Consider the following 20,602-nt stretch of genomic DNA (forward strand, 5'->3'; position numbering starts at 1 on the left):
CTGGTGACTCTAGCTTGCGTCAAGTTGACACACAAAACAGGCCAGTACGCTGAAGCAAGAAAACTGCATCAAGTTCCAAGCTAACCTGGGTTACATAGTGAGTTCAAGGCCCCACCCAGGCTACAGAGTGGGGCCTTGAACCAAAATCTAAATTAACTAAGTGCAAACAGCAGATAGTTATGCAAGCTATGAGAAATACAATCCAGGCTAAAGGGATGGAGAGGGATGGGGCACTTCAGAGTGCGTGGTCCAACAAGGGTAGGTGCTTCACCAGGTGACTTACAGAAGACGGAAAGAACCACATGACCACTAAGATGGGGATTGAATGCCAAGCCTGGCACCCCCACCCAAAAGGTTCATTAACTTTAGCTTGCCGTATGTGTCCTGTTTGGTTTATTACTGGAGTCATAAAGGGTCAGAGCCGGAGCCCCTGAAACCCCAACAATCTAGGCTGGACCATGCATTTTCTTTTTTCTTTTTCTTTTTTTTCTTTTTTTTTTTCCGGAGCTGGGGACCGAACCCAGGGCCTTGCGCTTGCTTGGCAAGCGCTCTACCACTGAGCTAAATCCCCAACCCCCACCATGCATTTTCAATAGGTCAATTAAACAGACAAAGCAAAAAGCTGAAAAAGATTAATCCAATGAGGCAACATTGGAAGGGCTAATAAAGAGGTTCAGTGACCCTGAGTCTATCTTTCCTGGTCTTGACATGGAAATGAGGCTTAAAGTATGAATAACTGAGCAGCCCGGGCCAAGGTGAGCTCCTGCTATCTGCACGCTCTTGGCTCCCTCGGTCTCTCCTACAAGGTGGTCTGAGAAGTTGTCAGAACCATGAGGAATCTCTGCCTCCAATCCAATAAGCTCCTCTTCCTTTGACTGGCTCTGGGCTTCAGTCTTTTCCTTCTGCCAGCAAAAGATTCCCAGAGAAATTACAATTTCCGATAGTCACAGGAAGAGGTACAAATGTCTCTAAAGAATATCTTTACTCCTGCCAGGGTGGTTGAATTCACAGAGCCTGACTTGGACTTTCTATTTTCATTTTCTGATACACAGAAGAATCAATGAATGAGAAAGTTCAAAGGCAGAAAAAAAGCAGAAAATCAGATGGCAAAGGCACTTTTGGTCAAGAGACTTGTTCCACAGTGCGGCATGAGGTACTGAAACTCCCTGCTTCCTCCCCTGGGTCTCTTCACCTTTCTTAGCTGGCCTGCCCTGTCACATTTGGCCCTCAGACAGAGCCACAGAATCCACCTAAAGCAACTATTTATACCTTCAAGGCTCTGAACTGCATTCTGAGTTCTGAGTGGCAAGTGGGTCTGGAACAGAGAGCATCCAAGCTGAGGACATGTTTCCAATGACATTAAGTCCAGTGTAAGCAGAATATAAGGTGAGAGGACAAAGCACACTGTTGGACAGCCAGCTGGGGCCAGATCACGGAAGACCGTCACGGCCAGGCCAGCAGCCAGCCTCCATGTTCTGACTAATGTCTGCTGAGTTGTGCCCTGCAGACAGCCTGCATATTGGCATAGTAAAAACAAACAGAAATGGGGTTTGGTGAGCTGGGCAGTGGTGGTACACACCTTTAATCCCAGCACTCTGGAGGCAGAGACAGGCAGATCTCTGTGAGTTCGAGGCCAGCCTGGTCTACCAAGCAAGATCTGGGACAGTCATGGATATGCAAACAAACGAACAAACAAACAAAAACAAAAAAAAACATGTCTTGAAAACAAAAAGAAAAGAAATGGGAGTTTGAGAAAATGCTTTGTCAAATAAGGTAGAATTTAATGTCAGGTGATCCATTTTTCTGATAATTACTCTTAACTCCACAAGACTGACTACTGCCAGATCTTGAAGCCAAGTTAGTAATATGCCTCAAGATCATTTAAGGCTATGTACTTAACCTGCTGTCCTACTGTACACAAAGCCTGCTTAAGTTTAACCTGCCTTTAACTGATCTCACTATGCCTTGGATTTCCCCATACAATCATCTCTTACAACCTAAGCTAATACATAGCTTTCTTCTTGAGTTATGTACTCTTTTATGCTCCCAACCCAGAATATTGTATATATGTTGTAATCATTTGCTGGAAGCAGCCAACAAGTTGAAAAGCAAATGTATACAACAAACACACCAAAAATGTTGAATGCCACATGTAGATCTTGGTTGAAAGCATTAGTTTGTGGTCATGAGTGCAATTCTGAGTAAGTTGGGAGTTAGTAAAATAACATTCCTTTGCTAGGGACAGGCACAGATTCGGACAGACACACAGGCACAATACACAGAAATAGACAGCTCTGGCACACATAACATACAGTCCAGTAACCAAAAAATAGAGACAAAAGACATAGGAAAAGACATGGTATATTCAAATTTGGGTTCCCTTTTGGTCAAATTAATTCAAGAGGAAGTTACTTTGTTTTCATTTCTTAATGAGGCTAAACACTAATTTTTTATTTTTTAAATTTTTATTTATTTTTTGATTGGAAATAGATTCTTCTCTCATACAATAAATCCAGACCATAGTTTTTCTTCCCTCCACTCCTCTCAGCTCCTTATCTCCCCTCTCCCCCAAGATCTACTCCTCACTTTGAAGATGGAGGCAAGGACATGAAAACTTCAAGACCATCTTTGTCTACATAGGAAGTTTGAAGCCAACATGGGTGTAACTTTTATTTTTTCAAAGCCTACATTCCCAATCTGCAGAATTTAGCAAGACTCCAGAAACAGACCTCACTGGGATGGCAAGTGATCGAAAAAAAGAGACAGACGGACACACTGACAGAAAGCTAGGATCTTGATTTTGTATTTAATTCAAATGAATCATTAAGAGCTTGCCTTTTGTAAATTTTTATCCTGTTATAAACTATTGTATCTAAGAAAACATGTAGGTTTTAACTATTAAATAATCATAATAAAGGTATTTTATTTGTTGCCAGCAAAAAAAGAAAGAAAGCTAGGATGGTGGTCTGAGCTATCAGATGGAGAAACTGCAGCAAGTGTAGGGTGTTTATTATACAGAATGGGGGTATTGTACACTGCTGAACAAAGGAACAGAGTTAGTGCATACAGATAAACAGGGAGGCAGGGTCTGTAGTATATAGCTGGACCAAGGAGACAGGATTAGCTAATCTCAGTACGAGCAGTCTCTCTCTGTAGCAAGCTGTCTTCAGGCCTTAAATGACTAGTTGTAGGGGTAGGGAACTACTGTGGATATTAGCTGCACATCCTATTAATATCCACGCAGGGCCCAGAGGAAGGAGTTGCCATTTCCTTCCGTATCTGTGATTCTTGACATGGCAATGCCTACATCAACCACACACATTCACTCAGTACCTCACATACTCAGGACTTCCTACAGCAGCCTCTGGGAAAGGTTTTAAGATACTAAGTAAACCATACACATTTTAAAGGATTTATTTTATTTTTAACCATGTGTCTGTGTGTGAGTATATGCATATGCATGCAGGTGCCCTAGGAGGCCAGAGGAGAGTTTCCAATCCCCTGGAGCTGGAGTTACAGGCAGTTGTGCAGTGCCAGACATGAATGCTGGGACTCAAACTCAGGTCCTTTGCAAAGGTGGCAAGCATTCTTAATTAGAGCTAGCTCTCCAGGCCCCTAGTAAACTGTGGACTTTAACTTAATCTTTAAAATTTGCTTCACCTGCAGCCCTTTTGTAAATCACATGCTTTGAGTACTGTAACTCAGAAAGTGACAGAATCACATGAAGAGACGTTGGGAAGACAGAGACGCAGTGCTCACTCTTGAGAAGTTGGGATCCACACTTGGATATGCACCTGTCTTTCTCCTGCTTGTCTCTCTCTCCAAATGCTCACGCTTAAATCTGAAAAGGATGTTCTCTCTGGCTTTACTTCACTTACTTTGCTACACTCTGAGAGCAAGTTAATAGACCACAGTGGAGCCATCCTCATAGCAATCATACACGAGGGCCTGCTAAAGGCAGAGCAGACTGGGGGAAGGGTCAATGACAATCCCATGGATTTATCTGCAGATCATTTTCTCTTCCTTCCTCATTACTCTTTTTGTTCTTTCATAAAAAATCCTCCCTCGTTTATTACCTCCCAACCACAGTTTCCCTACCCTCCTCCCCGTTCTCTGTCACTCTTGACTCATCTAACCCCCCCCCCCAAATCTTACCTCCCTATCCCTAACTCCTTCCACACTGGGAGAGGTAACCCAAGCTGGCCTAAAACTTGAAATCTCCCTGCATCTGTGGTGCTAGGAATACATACAGGTGTATATCACCACACCCAATGCCCTCCCCACCCCTGCCTCCTTTTCCCTCACTCCCTGCTTTTCATTTATTAATTTTTTTAAAATTTCTAAGGTAGGGTCTCATGGATCCAAAACTAGCCTCAAACTCACTGTGTAGCTGAGGACGGACCTTAAAATTCTGACCCAAGAGCTAGGATTACAGGGCTACAGCAGCATGCCCTGCCTTCCAACTCCTCTTCCTATACAAGCCCTTTCTCAGCTTGATCAGAAGCTATCCTGGTTTATAAATTCTCTGGGCAGTTATGCAAGAACATTCACTAGCAGGGCAGTTATGTGAGATCACTATTTTATTCACTAGCAAATTGCTAAAAATGAATCTGAGTTCCACCAGGTGAATGGGGGTGGGGGAAGGAGGCTGTCCTAAGCATTGTCCTAAGCATTGTCCAAAACAATTCGAGGTTTTAACAATATAATTTCCTTTTTCTCTTCTGTCCCATCCCCCAACCAGCCAGGCTCAGCTTTGAGCTTCACCACAGTGCTGGTTTCCTTGGTAACCACCTCGGGTTCCCACTCCAGTGTCTTGTGTTCTTCCTATTCCATCCTCTCTCTGTGGAACTCGGGAGGCTCTCTCCTGCTTCCAGAAGGGGACAGCTTTGGACATGGCCCTAGCCCCCATTAGGGATTTGTATAGAGAGCGGTGTCCCAGCCCCCCATGCCAGGACAGCTATCCATGTTCCCTGCTCTCCCTAAATTCACATAAAGGCCTTTCAAATCCTGTTGAATTTCAAGTAAATTATTCACAAGATGAAATGTGTTCCCTGGTCAGAACTGAACAGTCTGGGTAGGTATGGACTTTGAAGCCAGGTGTGTGTTGTTGTTGTTGTTGTTGTTGTTGTTGTTGTTGTTAAATATCAGCCCACACACATCTAGATAGAGCACACCAAACCAACACAGTTCCACATGGAGAGATTTAATGGGAGAAAGAGACAAGGGGAAGGGGCAAGAGAAGGAAGAGGAGGAGGAGGAGGAGGACAGAAGAAGTCTGCCTTTTATATGGAATGTGACTTAACTACTCCCAGGTGGAGGTGAGAATTGAACCAAAGGAATACTGGGAATGTATGGCCATTGCTGTGGCAACAGTGACCAACTGGTGTCCCTGCTGAAGACAATTCTTGATACCAACATACCTCCCTTTTTCTTATCATAAAAAAGAAGGAAAAAAGGGGGGGAAAGCTAATGGTGAAAGGGGGATAGGGGTGTCGTGTCCCTTAGGCTGCTTCCTGCTGTCTTGGGGCATCATCAATGTCCAGGAACAGCTGACTTTCACCATCAGGATCCACTTGGTAAACGTTCACACCAGGCTCCTCTGAGGACAGTGGCTGGCAATCCTGTAACAGGAACTGATTAGTGGTTAGATTAGAAATTTTTGTATCTGTTGTTGAAGGAATGTAGAGCCAAGATTATTGAGGCAGGGAGCGAATAGTAACACCAGGAAGATGACTAGAACGGGTGTTATGAAAGGGAGTATCCACTTCCATATAGGGTTTTCGAAAATCCAAGAATTGGAAGTCTCACGTTCCTTGAAATTCTGCATGTCTGATTGTAGCTCCTGGATTTTATTTCTCACTATCCCAGATTGGTTGATGTAGAAACAGCATTCTTCTTAGAGGAACAGGCAAAAACACTTTCCGTTGTCAGGACATCCACCACCCCCACAGGTTCTGAAGCACCACAGCTGCTAAAGAATCAATCTGTTTCTGGATGGTAAGCATGGCTTCAGACCTCTTTTGAAACCTGTCGTTAAGCTCGTAAGTGAACTCATTATATTGGGTCATGGAAGTAGTTATCCCTGCAATCCCAGTGCCAGCCCCTATGGCTATCCCTGTAGGGACCAAGAGTGGCACGACCTGCCCTGCCCTCTTATGCTGGGCAGCTGTCATATCTACAGCTGGGACTGGCAGGGGCTTGTTCCCTGGATTACCTCTAGTTCAGGGAGAAGGAGCACCAACGTGCAAACTCCTGACCAGCTGGCAGGCAGACAATGATATACTTGGGTGCCACAGAGGACTGATGTGTTTTGGACTGCAGGGCATTGTGGGAGAGATGAGGTATCAAGGATTGTGGTTCTATTGCAGTCTAGGGAGCTTAGAGTTCCTACAGAATGTGCCCTAGGGGTATTAAAAGAATTTGTGGGTTGAGAATTTAGCTCAGTAGTAGAGCACTTGCCAAGCAAGCACAAGGGCCTGGGTTCAGTCCTCAGCTCCAAAAAAAAAAAAAAAAAAAAAAAAATAGAGTTTGCCACACCAAAAACAGAAAAAACAGAAATAGAGGAAAGGTATGGAGTCGTAGAGACATCAGAGTCAAGGCAGCTGACAAAGCGTGAGGTAAAGTTATCTGGTTGTATCACTGGAGAAGCCGTAAGTGGCAGCTGTGAGTTAGTTCCTGGGGGGACGCATAGCCAGCAATCTTTGAAGTGACCAGGTCCGGTGTCGTTAAGGAGTTGGTATGCTGAGGTCAAGGTCTGGAGCAAAAGGCGGAATAACAGGTTGATGTCGTTTATGAGGGGGGATGTTAAAGAGGTGAGGACCTCAGAGGAGTGTTTGACTACCTTTCCTACCTTTCCTATCTAGAGGTTGGGCAATTGAGACATATTTTCTCTTAATGTGGATAGTACTTATTGGAGTTCCTACTTGATTTTTCCGGTAGAGCTAGTTTACCAACAACTCCTGTCTCCCACCTGGGATTCCATGGGTCTCCTATGTAGGAAAAGAGTGTCTTGCGTTGTTGATAGAAGTGATTGGTCCATGATCCTAGCATATGTATCTGACAAGACCAATAGGGGCAGCCCCTGTATGTGTCTGGCCATTTTTTACAACCATCTTTTGTCTGGTCAAAGAGAAAGCAGGTAAAGAGATCATAATATTTAGATGGGATAACAGATACAGGGATGACAGCCATGTGGATCGGTTCCTGGCACCTGACCATGGAGCAGTTTCCAGACCCTATTTGGAAAGACTGTTTGTTATCTGTGGGAGTTTCTTTCACTTTTGATCTTTTTTTTTTTTTTTTTCGGAGCTGGGGACCGAACCCAGGGCCTTGCGCTTCCTAGGCAAGCGCTCCACCACTGAGCTAAATCCCCAACCCCATCTGTGGGAGTTTCTTGAACCTCAAATTTCCAGATGTACAGCTTACCCTGGATAGAAACAAGCAGCAAGGGGAGGATGAGAAGCCCATGTCTAGTTCAGTGGTGTTGAATGCAGCTGATAAAACATTGGAGTCTCATTTTCTGAAACCGGGAACAAGTTGAGTGGTCTCGATGTCTTCTGGAGCTTAACAGATCACAGTCCTGTTAGGGTCGATGTGTATGAAGAATGTTTAGGAGGAGGGGTGAGAGGTTTGAGGTGGGAAAGGTGGACCCAATGAGGGAGTCCCTCCAATTTGGCAGCTATAGGTGTCACAAGAATCGCCTTTTTAAGGTTCTGCCATTTAGGGGAGAGTGGTGAGGGCAGATGGTCTTGGGGGGATAGTAGAATTTGGTCTCCAATGTTGATAGGCAGCAGACAAGGGACAGTGTATGGCCGAGGTGGGCAGCAAAGTCCCATAGGGGAGAGCGAAGGTGGCAAAGCAATGAGGTGAGGAGATGGTCTGGGAGGGGAGAGCATTTAGGTAAAAGACCAGGAGTTAGGACTGGGCGTCCATACATGAGTTCAAAAGGTGAGACTTGGAGAGGTCGCTTAGGGAGAGCTCGTAGTCTGAAGAGAGTCAGAGGTAAGAGTTTTACCCAATCTAGATGGAGTTCCTGTGACAGCTTGACAAGAGTAGTTTTTAAAGAGTGGTTAGTTCTTTCTACCTTTCCTGACGATTGAAGGTGGTAGGGAATGTGGAAATGCCAGGGGATGTCTAGGGCCTTAGCCAGAATTTGAGAGATTTGGGAGGTAAACTCAAGACCATTGTCTAACTGGAGGGAAGCTGGGACACCAAATTTCAATCTTGGCCCATGCCCGGAGAGAACACACCCAGACAGCATGGTTCCACGTGGAGAGGTTTAATGAGAGAAAAAGAGTAGAAGAGAGGAAAGGCGGCCAGCCATGGCCATGTGGAGTGGGGGATGGGCAAGGGGGCAAAAGCAGCAAAGAACAAAGAGCAAGAGGGGGTAAGAGGGAAGAAAGAGGAAGAGGAGGGGGCAAGTGGCCCCATATATAGTCAGGCACAGCTGGCTGTTGCTAGGTAACTGTGGGGCAGAGCATACCTGGCTGCTGTTGCCAGGTATCTGTGGGAGTGGAGCTTAGACAGAATACCAACAGTGTGTGTGTGTGTGTGTGTGTGTGTGTGTGTGTGTGTGTGTGTGTGTGTGTGTGTATGTGTGTGTGTGTGTGTGTGTGTGTGTGTGTGTATGTGTGTGTGTGTGTGTGTGTGTGTGTGTGTGTGTGAGTGTGTGTGTGTGTGTGTGTGTGTGTGTGTGTGTGTGTGTGTGTGTGTGTGTGTGTGTGTGTGTGTGTAAGTGCCTCAAACAGTAGCTGGCACATGGTAAATATTACATAAATGTTACTCATGTTACCACCCATCTGTCCACTCACCTCTGGACATTTTGGTTAAACCAGTAATTGACATGGAATTCTGTGAATGACAAACCCTAGTTGCTACAGAGGAGTGTATCATTTTGATTTGATGCTTTAAGGGTTTTTGATAGTTTTATTTGAGATTATAACAGCATTTCCCTCTTCCCCTTTGTCTCTCAAAACCCTCCCATGAATGACCACCATTTCTCTCTTTCAAATTCATAGCCTCTTCTTTTATTGTTGTCATATATGTGTATGTATGGGTACATATATTCCTAAATACATAAGTACCACCTTCTCTGTCTGTATGTTACTTGTATGTATGTTTTCAGAGCTGACCAATCAGTATTGTATACCCAGTTGATACGCTCTGTATTCCCCCACACTTAGTATTCCTTAGTTGCCAGTTCTTGGTCTCAAGTTGAGGTCTCCTGGGCTTTCTCTCAAGTTCCTGTTAAGTCCTGTGCCCAGGGGAAAAGCTCAGCTTCTGGGCTTTGCCCTTACCATGCTCTGGATCTAGCTGACCATCTGTCAGGGACCCTGGCTGGAGGGGCCACCCACCCCTATACCCATAAATTTGGGTATGGAAATTCAAGATGGCACTCAGGCCCAAGGCCAAAGGCCTTTACAATTCCAAACCTCATACAAGAATAAAGCTTTGATTTTCCAGTATGTGGGGACTCAAGGCAGAGGAAGCTCTTTCCTTGGGTGTGTTCAGCCCTGGTAGGAAGCTGAGTAGCCACCACCACTGAGAAGCCTGGCAATTGGTCTGAGTGCCTTTCAACAGACAAACAGTATATTTTCTCTTTCGAACCAGAGGGGAAAAATAAGGCAAAGGGAGATGAAATAACCTACACATGGCTGTGCAGCTAGTAAATGGCAGAGCCGATAACACAATTCAGCCTGCTTCACAATCCAGGGGCTTATGTACCGTGTATCACAGTTCCTCACGGGAACAGCAGGGCTCTGGCAGAGATGGCCCTGCTGCCTGGATGGAGAAACATGAGCCCAGATGTAACAGGAGGCAGAGCTAGTGCCACAGCACCATGCACAGGGTCCCCAAGTCCTGCTGAGATTGTAGGAAATTAGTTTTGATTAGTAGAGTCATTTTCCAGCAGTTCAGAGAGTTAAAATGAGGCAGTATAGAAAGAAAGACAGGGAAGATTGAGAAGACATGGGAAGGAAAATGAGTCCCTAACCACTGATGAGAAAAGGGACTCTTATATACAGGAGTACAAATTATGGTCTTAGTAAAAACATATGCCTTGCACCAGCCAGGTGGTTGTAAGCTAGGGCACAGGGGAACCACGGAATTCAAAGAAGAAAAAGAAAAAAGAAAAGGGAAACAAAAGAAAAGAAAAAAAAGAAAAGTTTATTTGGGAAAAGTTCAAAATTGCCATGGCTACCACTTAGGGGAGGGTGCAGAGGAATCCAAAGCTGCTATGGCTACCTGTCAGGGACAGCAAGAGTAGCAAAGGGTGGAGAAGCCTTGCCAGTTGTAAAAGGGGGAGTAGCTGCAGGGAGGGAGGTGTGCAAGCCGGGACAACCTGGAGGTTTGCAGAAGTGGTGGGGGAGGTGAGAACCAGAACGCTAGTGTGGGAGCTTTCATGTGTTCCAGGTATAGGGAATCGGATGCCCCATTTGCAGAGGTTGCCAGAGGTAGGGAATTAGTGGCTCCTCCTGACAACAGACATAGGTTTGTGAGGAATGCTGAATGTGAGCTTTTGTCTGTCTACCAGGAAGCCTTCTGTTTACTCTGTCAGAGTCCAGTCTGAGATGAGCCCAGACCATCATTTTGAGACATTATCAGTGCCATTTAGGAGGGTTTAAGACCTAAGAGTAATGTGATGCCAGCCTGGGCTACATGGACTTTATATCAAACCTAACACAATAACAACAGCAAACCCCTTAGAACAGCACCTGAGATAAAACAACAAACAAACAAACAAAAACAAATGGCAGGTGTTCTTAGCACCCTGCTGGGCTCACCCAGCTCCCAAGATAGAAGCAGCCCTGGCACAACTGTCAAATGCCTGACCCACTCAGTCCCTTGGCCTTAGTGCACTTTGAAAGGGTTTGAATCCCAGGAGGGCTGTGATGTGATATTATGGACAGAGGGAAGGACCACACTCCACTCAATATCCATGTACCCGGGCCTCCCTGACGCTGGGTCTTTCTTCTTGTAACCTGAGTGCTCTTTCTCTTGGGAAGTTTGGGGCCAAGGGAAGAAAAGTCTCATGACCTAGGGGTGTGAAAGCAGATGCCTAGAGATGCGACTCCTCGGTTTAAGAATCTCTGATTTTGCCTGGGCAGACTTTCATGACAGTCTGAGGCTGGCAACTGAGTTAGGGAGCTTTCGGAAACTGCTAAGAGGCTATTGTGTGGACCTCAGGAGAGTGGGCCTCGGGATGGTGGACCTTAGGAGGCTGTGAAGCAGCAGGCTAGGAGAGAGAAGAAAATGGCCCTTGTTCCTGGTGAAGGGGCCCTCCTTCCTGTGAGGGACTGGGCAAAAAGGTGTCTATCTCCCAGCCTCCTGTCTCCCCAAACCACAGCTCAGAGGTGTGAAAGAATGAAAAACAACAGGGGGAGGGGAGGGAGAGAAGAGCCAGGTGCACAGTTCACACCTTGACCACTGATGAGGCCCTAGGCAGCTTCACTCTGACTAACTTCCTCCACAGCCCTCTCTGCTGCAGAACAGGGAGGGCCCAGAGACCAGAACACAGGCTGTGAGCTTTTGGCTAGGTAGTTGCCTCTGACCTAGTCTTGGGATGGAAAAGGACCAAATTAGAAGGCCAGGTGAGGGCTTGGCTCAGCTCTGTGACACGGGAACCTTCCAAGGTATCTCAGCTGCAAACAATCCCTGAATCCCAGCACTGCAATTTTGGGGCTTGGGAGTTGGCTTGGCAACAGAAGAGGAACCAGCTATTAACTGGGCACTCATCTTTGCCACGTACTTTCCACACATAGGTGTGCAGTCCACAGAGCAATCCCATCACATGCATGCTATCCTTAGACCCACTCTTCAGATGAGGAAACTGAAGCAGAGAGATGAAATGCTTCCCAGGGTCAATAGCTGGACAGCCAGCGAATTGGGCTAGAACTGGCAGAGCCCCCTCTATCAATTGAGGCCAGAGACCAACCACTTTTATGGAGGACTACTGATGCCCCTGGCCACAGCCACACATATAATCTAAGCTACTACTGTCTATCATGGGTTCTCTTGGCATGGAAAGTTCTAGGTAGCTCTGGATCTGGGGTCTGTGTTTATTCACTTCTGGCCCTCAGCTGCACCTGTGCTAAGCCCTTGGCACCCCCTGCCCCGTGCTAGATGCCTAAGCCTGTGGTTATCTAGGGTAATCTTCGAGCAACCCTGCTGAGGGAACTGCCTGGTTATGGTTCTGTTCTGTCCAAGATCTCAGAGGTTGGATAGGGTGGAACTAGGCCTGGAGTCCAGACAAGACTCTGCCAACTGCAAGACAGCTACAAGACACTCCAGAGCACCAAGATCCCCACCTGACCATCAGGGCCTAATCCTGACATCTGGCTGTGGCCACAGAAGGGAAGCCTTCTTTACACCTGATCATCCGTCTGGCATCCCTCCCTGCAACCTGGGAAGGAGACTAGGGACTAGGGGTCCCTAGAGCTTTACACTTCATATAGAGCAGTAATAGTTCAGCAGCCACTGGAAGGCACGAACTGGATTGCCAGCTTCTGCCAACAGGAGGCATTTCTTTTTTTTTTTTTTTTTTTTTTGGAGCTGGGCACCGAACAGGGCCTCTGCTTGCCTAGGCAAGTGCTTTTACCCACTGAGCTAAATCCCCAACCCCAACAGGAGGCATTTCTAAAATGATCATCTGTTTTTCACCACCATTCCTTTTATAAAAGCAAAAAGTCCCCTTTAATGCCAAAAACTGGAACAGGGAACATGATGGCAGACTACGTCCTTAAAGATATATATATAGATATATATCTTTATATATATAAGATATATATATAGATATATGGCAGTTAGGTTTTTTTATTTGCATAAGTCACCAACAGGCATGGGGAAACTGTGGTTCTTGTGAGCACTAAAGAGATTTTGTCATGCTTTCCAGGCTTCTGTCTTCTCTGCCCCTACAGGCAGTCAAGTGCCAAGTCTTATACTTCCTGACTGGCTCCTGACCTCCTCCAAGACCTCTGGTCCCTTTGATCTGAGCCGTGCAGCTGGTAGGTTATTTCTGAGAAGCGTCCCACCGTCCATCGGGAGAGAAGAACATTCTGTTTGCGCAGGAGCATGGCATGTCAATAAGCTTGAAGTGAATTGGTGGAGAATCAGCGCAGTGTGCTGGCTCATACCTGTAATCTCATTACTAGGGAGGGAGGCTAAGGAGAGAGGATCAGGAATTCAAAGCTAGCCTGGGCTATATAGCAAGTTCTTGTCTCAAAAAGAAAATCACATTTAAGATAAACATGATAGCCCACAACTTTAATCCTACCACTCAGGAGGAAGAGGCAGGCAGATCCCCGAGCTTGAGGCCAGCCTGTTGAGTTCTAGTCCAGCCAGTGTCACATAGTAAGACCTGGGAAAAAAGTTATACAGACCCGACTTCCACTACCCAGCACTGATGCCTGCAAACTATTGCTTTGGGTGACAATGTGCATAGGTAATACCAAAGTACATACAATATTCTGTTACTTGCTTCTTCTACCACATGGGCATGAGCTTCTCTGCATTCAGCCTCATGAAAAATATGTGAGTCTCCACTTGCGTTTACCTGCATGAATATGTCAGTTTGTCCATTTAAAAGATAGTGGACTAGCCCACCCTCCTGCCACATTCTCTTCACGATGGTGCACCCCTATCATCCCAGCTCTCAGGAGGCCGAGCCAGAAAGGTCACTGAGAGTTCAAAGTCAGGTGGGGTTACAAAATAAGACCATCTCAAAAGAACCAAAACAAAAAGTTAAGAGTGCTAACATCCTTTTCAGACCACCCACTTTGAGATGGGTCTGTAAAAGCAGGCGCCGCCCTGGGACAGACCAGCACATGGCCTAGGTTGTTGAGCAGTGAGCAGGCTGTGTGCTAGAGAAGCAGTTCTTGCACCTGTCAGCAGGCCTGCCCTCTACTTCCCCATCGTGTGGCTTCGGACCTCTGCTCTTTTCTCAAAGAACCTTCCCCCCAACCAGCCAGCCCAGACCCTTCCTAGGACCCAGGCCTTTTTGCTCTATCACCAGCTGGAACTCCAATGTTCCTGATAGCCTGCTGCCCCATCAGCTGCACTGCTTGTCCGCCACACAAGCAAGCCCAGCCGCCAAACACTGAGTTAGCAAGTATTTCCCAATTCCTCAGAGTGCTCCTGAACAGCTCCATCTGATCTGGGCATTCCAGATGACTTTGGGCTCATTATAATCCCACGATGATTTTATAAATGCATATCCATCAATGCCAGGTGGGATTCAACCATCCCCAAATTAGAAAAGAGGTGGCATGCTGGCATGCTGCTCTTGGAAGCGTCCTCCCTCCCCATGCACTTATGACAGCTGTACCCACAGCACAGCCCTCTCTAGCACGGTCCTAGTGAGACTCCAGTCCCACATTTGCTGGGGAGAAGGTACCTTCGGGTGGGCTTCCCTCCCGCAGTCCCTGCCATCACATCATACTTCCTGCCTGCTCCGAGTTATGAATGGGCTCGCATAGGACAAGAACTAGACTTGGTAACAGTCCTAAGTTCCTGGTAGCCCCTTCCAAGGTGTTCACCTGGCACAGGAGTGGCAGAAAAGGCAGAAAAAGCCCTTGGTGGAGGGGCTGGGTGTAGATTACCCTTTGGAAGAGGCTGTGCTGAGCCGTGAAATCTTCACTTCACTCTGTTCACGGCAGTTCCCAACCACAAGTGCCAAAGGCAGAGAAGCAGGCAGCACGAGACCTGACCCCAGCAGCCACAGCCAGAGCGGCAGCCAAGCCATGTACCTTGAGGTAAGTTCTGCTGCCCGGTTCAGCTATATTACAGTGGCCAAGTGGCCGAGCTCTGATACCAGGGACAAGGCTGGGCTGGCTCACAGCCAAGAGGCACCAGAGGGCTGAGTAAGCAGCATGGAATGCAGAGGTTCTGGTAAGAGCATTGGTGAATTGGGAAACCCAGCGTGGTCACTAACCACAGGCATGTCTCCTGCCTCTGTGGCTTGAATGCCTCATCTGAAAATGTCAAGCTGTAGACACTCAGCTTTGGTGATCTCTAGCTCTCAGATAGTTTGGGATACAGTGCAGAGGTGAAGAAGCCGTGCTATCAGATGAAGTGTATGCTCCCATTGTCCTAGCTACTTGGAAGGCAGAGGCAGAAAGCTCATTTGAGCCGAGAGTTTGAAATCAGCCTGGCCATCTCAGGAAGACCAATTAGGGCTTGGGTGGGAAGCTCAGTGGCTACCCAAGTGGATGCACAAGCCTCTGGGTAGGGGAAGAGAGGCATGTATGGTGTGTATAGGGGTGCACAGTGGTTTGTAGAAAATCCTTATGTGAGACCAGGAAGTCAGGGTCACCAGATAAGGGCTGAGGAGGGAAAGGAGGGCCAGGGACTAGGAGATGGAGGAAGGAAGCACCTGGGGAGGCTGGTGCTTGATCCAGTGGTGGCCACAGCATGAATGGAAGGTTCCAGACGCTAGAAGGAAGTTCCTCCTCCTCCTGCAGAGGATCCCTGCCCTGGGTGATAATCCAGAACGCGTCTTGGGGAGGGTGTGGGGTGTTCACCAGCCTTTGAAGAGAGGAGTTACTGTCCCAGTCTGAGTAGATGGAGTTAAGGAGGAGTGGGCCTGGGGAAGAGCATGACAGTGCAGGGTCTGGCCTAGAATGAGCTATTGCTAAGGGAACCACTCACCAGAATAAATGATAGGGCACAAAGGGGCAAGCCAGTTGCCAGGCCTTTACAGAGCATGGCCTCCCTTCCCTCTTTCCCCCTTCCTTGGGCAGGTCAGTGAACGTCAAGTGCTAGATGCCTCGGACATTGCCTTTCTTCTGGAAAACAGCACATCTCCCTACGATTATGGGGAAAACGAAAGCGACTTCTCTGACTCCCCGCCCTGCCCACAGGACTTCAGCCTGAACTTTGACAGAACCTTCCTGCCAGTCCTCTACAGCCTCCTCTTTTTGCTGGGGCTGCTAGGCAATGGGGCGGTGGCTGCTGTGCTACTGAGCCAGCGCGCTGCCCTGAGCAGCACAGACACCTTCCTGCTCCACCTGGCTGTGGCCGATGTACTGCTGGTACTAACCCTCCCACTGTGGGCAGTGGATGCTGCTGCCCAGTGGGTTTTCGGCTCTGGTCTCTGCAAAGTGGCAGGTGCCCTGTTCAACATCAACTTCTACGCAGGGGCCTTCCTGCTGGCCTGTATAAGCTTTGACCGCTACCTGAGCATAGTGCATGCCACCCAGATCTACCGCAGGGACCCCTGGGTACGTGTAGCCCTCACCTGCATTGTTGTGTGGGGTCTCTGTGTGCTCTTTGCCCTCCCAGATTTCATCTTCCTGTCAGCCACCCATGATCAGCGCCTCAATGCCACCCATTGCCAGTACAACTTCCCACAGGTGGGTCGGACTGCTCTGCGTGTACTGCAGCTAGTGGCTGGTTTCCTGATGCCCCTTCTAGTCATGGCCTACTGCTATGCCCATATCCTGGCTGTGCTGCTGGTCTCCAGAGGCCAGAGGCGCTTTCGAGCTATGAGGCTAGTGGTGGTGGTGGTGGTGGCCTTTGCCGTCTGCTGGACCCCCTATCACCTGGTGGTGTTAGTGGATATCCTCATGGACGTGGGAGTTTTGGCCCCGCAACTGTGGTCGAGAAAGCCATGTGGACATAGCCAAGTCAGTCACGTCAGGCATGGGCTACATGCACTGCTGCCTCAATCCACTGCTCTATGCCTTTGTGGGAGTGAAGTTCAAAGAACAAATGTGGATGTTGCTCATGCGCCTGGGCCGCTCTGACCAGAGAGGACCGCAGCGGCAGCCTTCATCTTCACGGAGAGAATCATCCTGGTCTGAGACAACTGAGGCCTCCTACTTGGGCTTGTAATTCAGGAATGCAACTGGAGCCTGTGCAACCCGAGTCCTAACACACTCCAGGTTCTTCTCCTTGTAGTTGGGCTAGCTCTAACTTACCCATAACTTTGCTGCTGGGACTCAGTGACAGCTCAGCATATCCAGGTCTCCTGAGAACCACTCTCAGCTCCAAGGACAGCAGCACCTTTACTGAGTCATGCCCCGCCTCGCTGTTTTAGAACTAGTTGCCTGGAGCCCCACCACCCTTCTAAATTAGCAGATAGCAGCACTCAGCCATCCCTGTGTGAAAAGAGGAAGAGACAAATAGCACTGAGGGCCAGGCCTTGCTCAGCACTGAATGTGTTTATGGTCTCCAATATCTCAACATGTGCCCAATTTTATGGCTAGAAACCCTGCTTAAACTTTCAATAAACCAAATAATGAGGACCAGGGTGTATTCACAGTCATTCTTTTGACCAGCTCTGGCTGCACTCTGGTGTGTATTTCCTGCCTCATCCTGCCAGATTTAGAGTTTGTCTCTCTGCCCTCCTGGGTCTACTGTGCCCTCTGCTGCACCCCCTGTTGCCTAGTGGAGCTGCTAGACACAGTCACAGGATTGGGTGTTGGCAGTGGATAGTTGAGCAGCTGGTTGTCTAGGTACACTTTGGAGCCACTAGACAGTAATAGGCCATAATTTCTGGATTCCAGCAGCTCAGGCCATCAGGGAAGGCGTGGTAAAAATGAACAAATACCGAGCAATCTATACCACAGAGCAAGAGGGCAGCACATGCTGAGTCCTGGGCTCAGCAAGATGACAAGATCTATCTGAAATGGCTTTCTAGAGACTTAAGGGGCAAGTGGCATGTCCAAGGCTAAGAGAAGGAAGTGTTCTGGATTTCTAATGGAGAGGCTGAAGAAAGTAATGCTTTGGGGAGATTATAAGTGGTCTCGGCTGGGCCAGAGGTGGTGATACTTACTGGTATTTGGGAGGCAGAGGCAGGCTGATCTCTGTGAGTTCTACAGATTGAGTTTCAGGCCTGCCAGGGCTACACAGTAAGAAACTCTGCTTCAAAAACAGTCTCAGCAGGCTGGAGTTAAGGGTTTGGGTAGGGGGAAGAGCTGATGATAAGGCTGTAGGGTGGTCTGGGATAAGGCAATGGGACCACAGGTCAGTCAGAGAAAGTTGTATGGGTTATTTGGGTAGTATGTGGGGAGGGCTTGAAAAAAGGGTGGGGCTGGGGAGCTGGTTCAGTGGGTAAGACTGCTTGCTATGTAAACATGAAGACCCAAGTTCAGACCACCAGCACCTATGTAAAATCGGTGTGTGGCCATGTATGACTATAACTCCAACACCGTGGGCTGGGTTGGCTGGCTGCCAGCCTGAGGTGGGGTGGGGAGGGTGAGATCAGGTTCTGTCTCAAAGAAATAAGGTAAGAAAGTAATAGAGAACATTCAATATCTTCACAGATCACACACACACACACACACACACACACACACACACACACACACACACACACACTGGGAACCGAATACACCCCACACCCACCCCACACCCACCCCACACCCACATACCACACCCCACATCAGCAGCAGGGCCTGATGATTTATTTGTTGGCAGTCATTAGCATGTAGCCACCAAAAAAGAAGTGGGCAGCAAGTAGCATTTTCCACGACTAAAGCTGAATGGAAAAAAAAAAAAATAACCAGTGCTTTCTAGAAGAGTAGGTGACAGGGCTACCCCGCTGCATTGTCAGTCCCTCCCAGTGAAGTCGCAGATGTGCCATGACCCACCCTGACAGGCTGGGCCTCGTTTGAAGCTGCAGATATGCTGGAGAGCTTGGGAAAGAAGGAATAGAAGCAGTTAGCTGGGGAACTCTGCCCTACTCTATATAGATCTGCAGCGTCTTCTAGTCTCAGTGTTCCAAAGACTACTCTACCCACCTACAAAATGAGAAGAGAAAATGTCCAAAGAATATATCCTGCTTAAAAAAGTATCCCTGGGAACTAAAAATTAAAAGCAAACTGAGTTTATATGTACCATATTTGTAACAGAAGAGGCCAGAAGAGAGTGTTGGGTTCCCTGGTCTGGAATTCTAAAGCAGTTGCAAGCTGCCATATGCACGCTGGGAAACAAACCTGGGTCCTTTGCAAGAGCAGTAAATGCTTATTAACTGCTGGGCATCTCCACAGAAAACAACTCTTAGCAGATCAGAGTGTAAGAATGATAATTTTCTCCATCTAATAAAAAGTAAGAGGACATGCCAACATGAATGAAAGAAATTTCAAAAGACCCTACTCATAAATGAAAAGCTACAGGCAATGGCTGCCCTGGTAAAAACAGTTCCCCTCCCACTGGGATGAACACCTGATAGGCTGTACAATCCCAAGTGATCTGCTTTAACCACATGGACATAGGAGCAACACTAAATAAATGGACTCAGTAGGTTTTACACACACACAATTAAAGACGTCATGAATTTGAGAGGGAGGGACATAAGGAGGAGTTGGAGCAGGGAGTGGTGGAAATGATATATAGTACTCACATATGAAATTCTCAAAAAACGTTTTTAAAAATAGGTAAGAGGAACTATCTTCCCTAGTTTTTTTTTACTCTGAGCACATGAATATACTAAAGAGAAATGTATGCAAGTAAAATGTAAATCTAAACATTCTAGGAAGAATGGGGGCCAAGTTGAAATCCTGGGAAGGACGTAATAAATTAATTAATCAGGACCCAAGGGAGGAGATTGTTGAGGCCACACAAATGTAGGATTTTGTGCTTAGATGCATGGATCCACGTCTGTGGCAGTCTGGAGAGAAGTACAAGCCTACTGAGGTAGGCAAACATCTGCACAACTCGGAATGCTTTTGGGTTCCATTCATGTGATACAGCATCACTGTCATGAGGAAGGGTACCAAAGGCTGGAGAACCTTCAGAATATAAGAACTGCCCTCTGCAAATCATCAGAAAACTACAAAATTGGATGACTAAAAACAGATGACCTATGCCTCATAGAACAACTCAGTGGTAGGGTACTTTCCTCAAATGCAGGAAGCATGGCAAACCAAACAAACAAAACCAAAATGAACAAACAAGGGGACTGGCCAGCAGGTCTCTGCCTCTGGATTTCTAATCCAGTACATACCACCAAGCTGACTAGCAGGCAGACTTACCTTCCCCTAACCTGATTCCCAAGGCCATCTATGATCAGAAAAACAAGAGCTTGCTCTGTTTAGGACCTGTTCTAAGCACTTTATGAAAACAAATCCTGCAGCCCTAACAGTAATTCTAAGGTAGTAAGTAAAATTGGCCTCATATTCATGAGTTCTGTATCATGGATTCAACAAACTGCCAGTCAAAAGTTACTAAATTTATTACATAAATGTATGACACTGTCAAATAATAAAATAAAAATAACATGAAACTGCATCTGCTCTGAATATATACATATTTTCCCTTGCCACTATAACAACTATTTCCTACATGGTATTTCCACTCTATTGGGCATTGTAAGTAACATACAGGTGAGTTGAAGTATGGAGGAGGGATAGTAGCAAACAATTTTTTTAATTTATTTTTAGATTTTATTTTATTGTATATTATTACACTAGCTGCCTTCAGACACACCAGAAGAGGGCATCAGATCTCATTACAGATGGTTTGCTTGAGCCACATGTGGTTGCTGGGATTTAATTCGGGACCTCTGGAAAAGCAGTCGGTGCTCTTAACCACTGAGCCATCTCTCCAGCCCCGATGAGACAATTTTTATAAAGGTATTTGAGCATTTTCTAGGTTTTGACGTTTA

The 20,602-nt window shown here is 47.0% G+C and overlaps 1 protein-coding gene across 1 annotated transcript; it reads left to right on the forward strand.

Moving 5' to 3' along the window:
• The first annotated feature begins 13,622 nt into the window (after positions 1 to 13,622).
• Cxcr3 (C-X-C motif chemokine receptor 3) lies at positions 13,623 to 17,240 on the forward strand. The gene is made up of 3 exons (XM_032889384.1): positions 13,623 to 13,691; positions 14,541 to 14,747; positions 15,735 to 17,240. Exons 1-3 carry the CDS (start codon positions 13,623 to 13,625, stop codon positions 16,737 to 16,739), a joined length of 1,281 nt encoding a protein of 426 aa, XP_032745275.1. The 3' UTR covers positions 16,740 to 17,240.
• Positions 17,241 to 20,602: the final 3,362 nt, after the last annotated feature.

Source organism: Rattus rattus, chromosome X (genome assembly GCF_011064425.1).
Source record: "Rattus rattus isolate New Zealand chromosome X, Rrattus_CSIRO_v1, whole genome shotgun sequence".
NCBI classification, from domain to species: domain Eukaryota; kingdom Metazoa; phylum Chordata; class Mammalia; order Rodentia; family Muridae; genus Rattus; species Rattus rattus.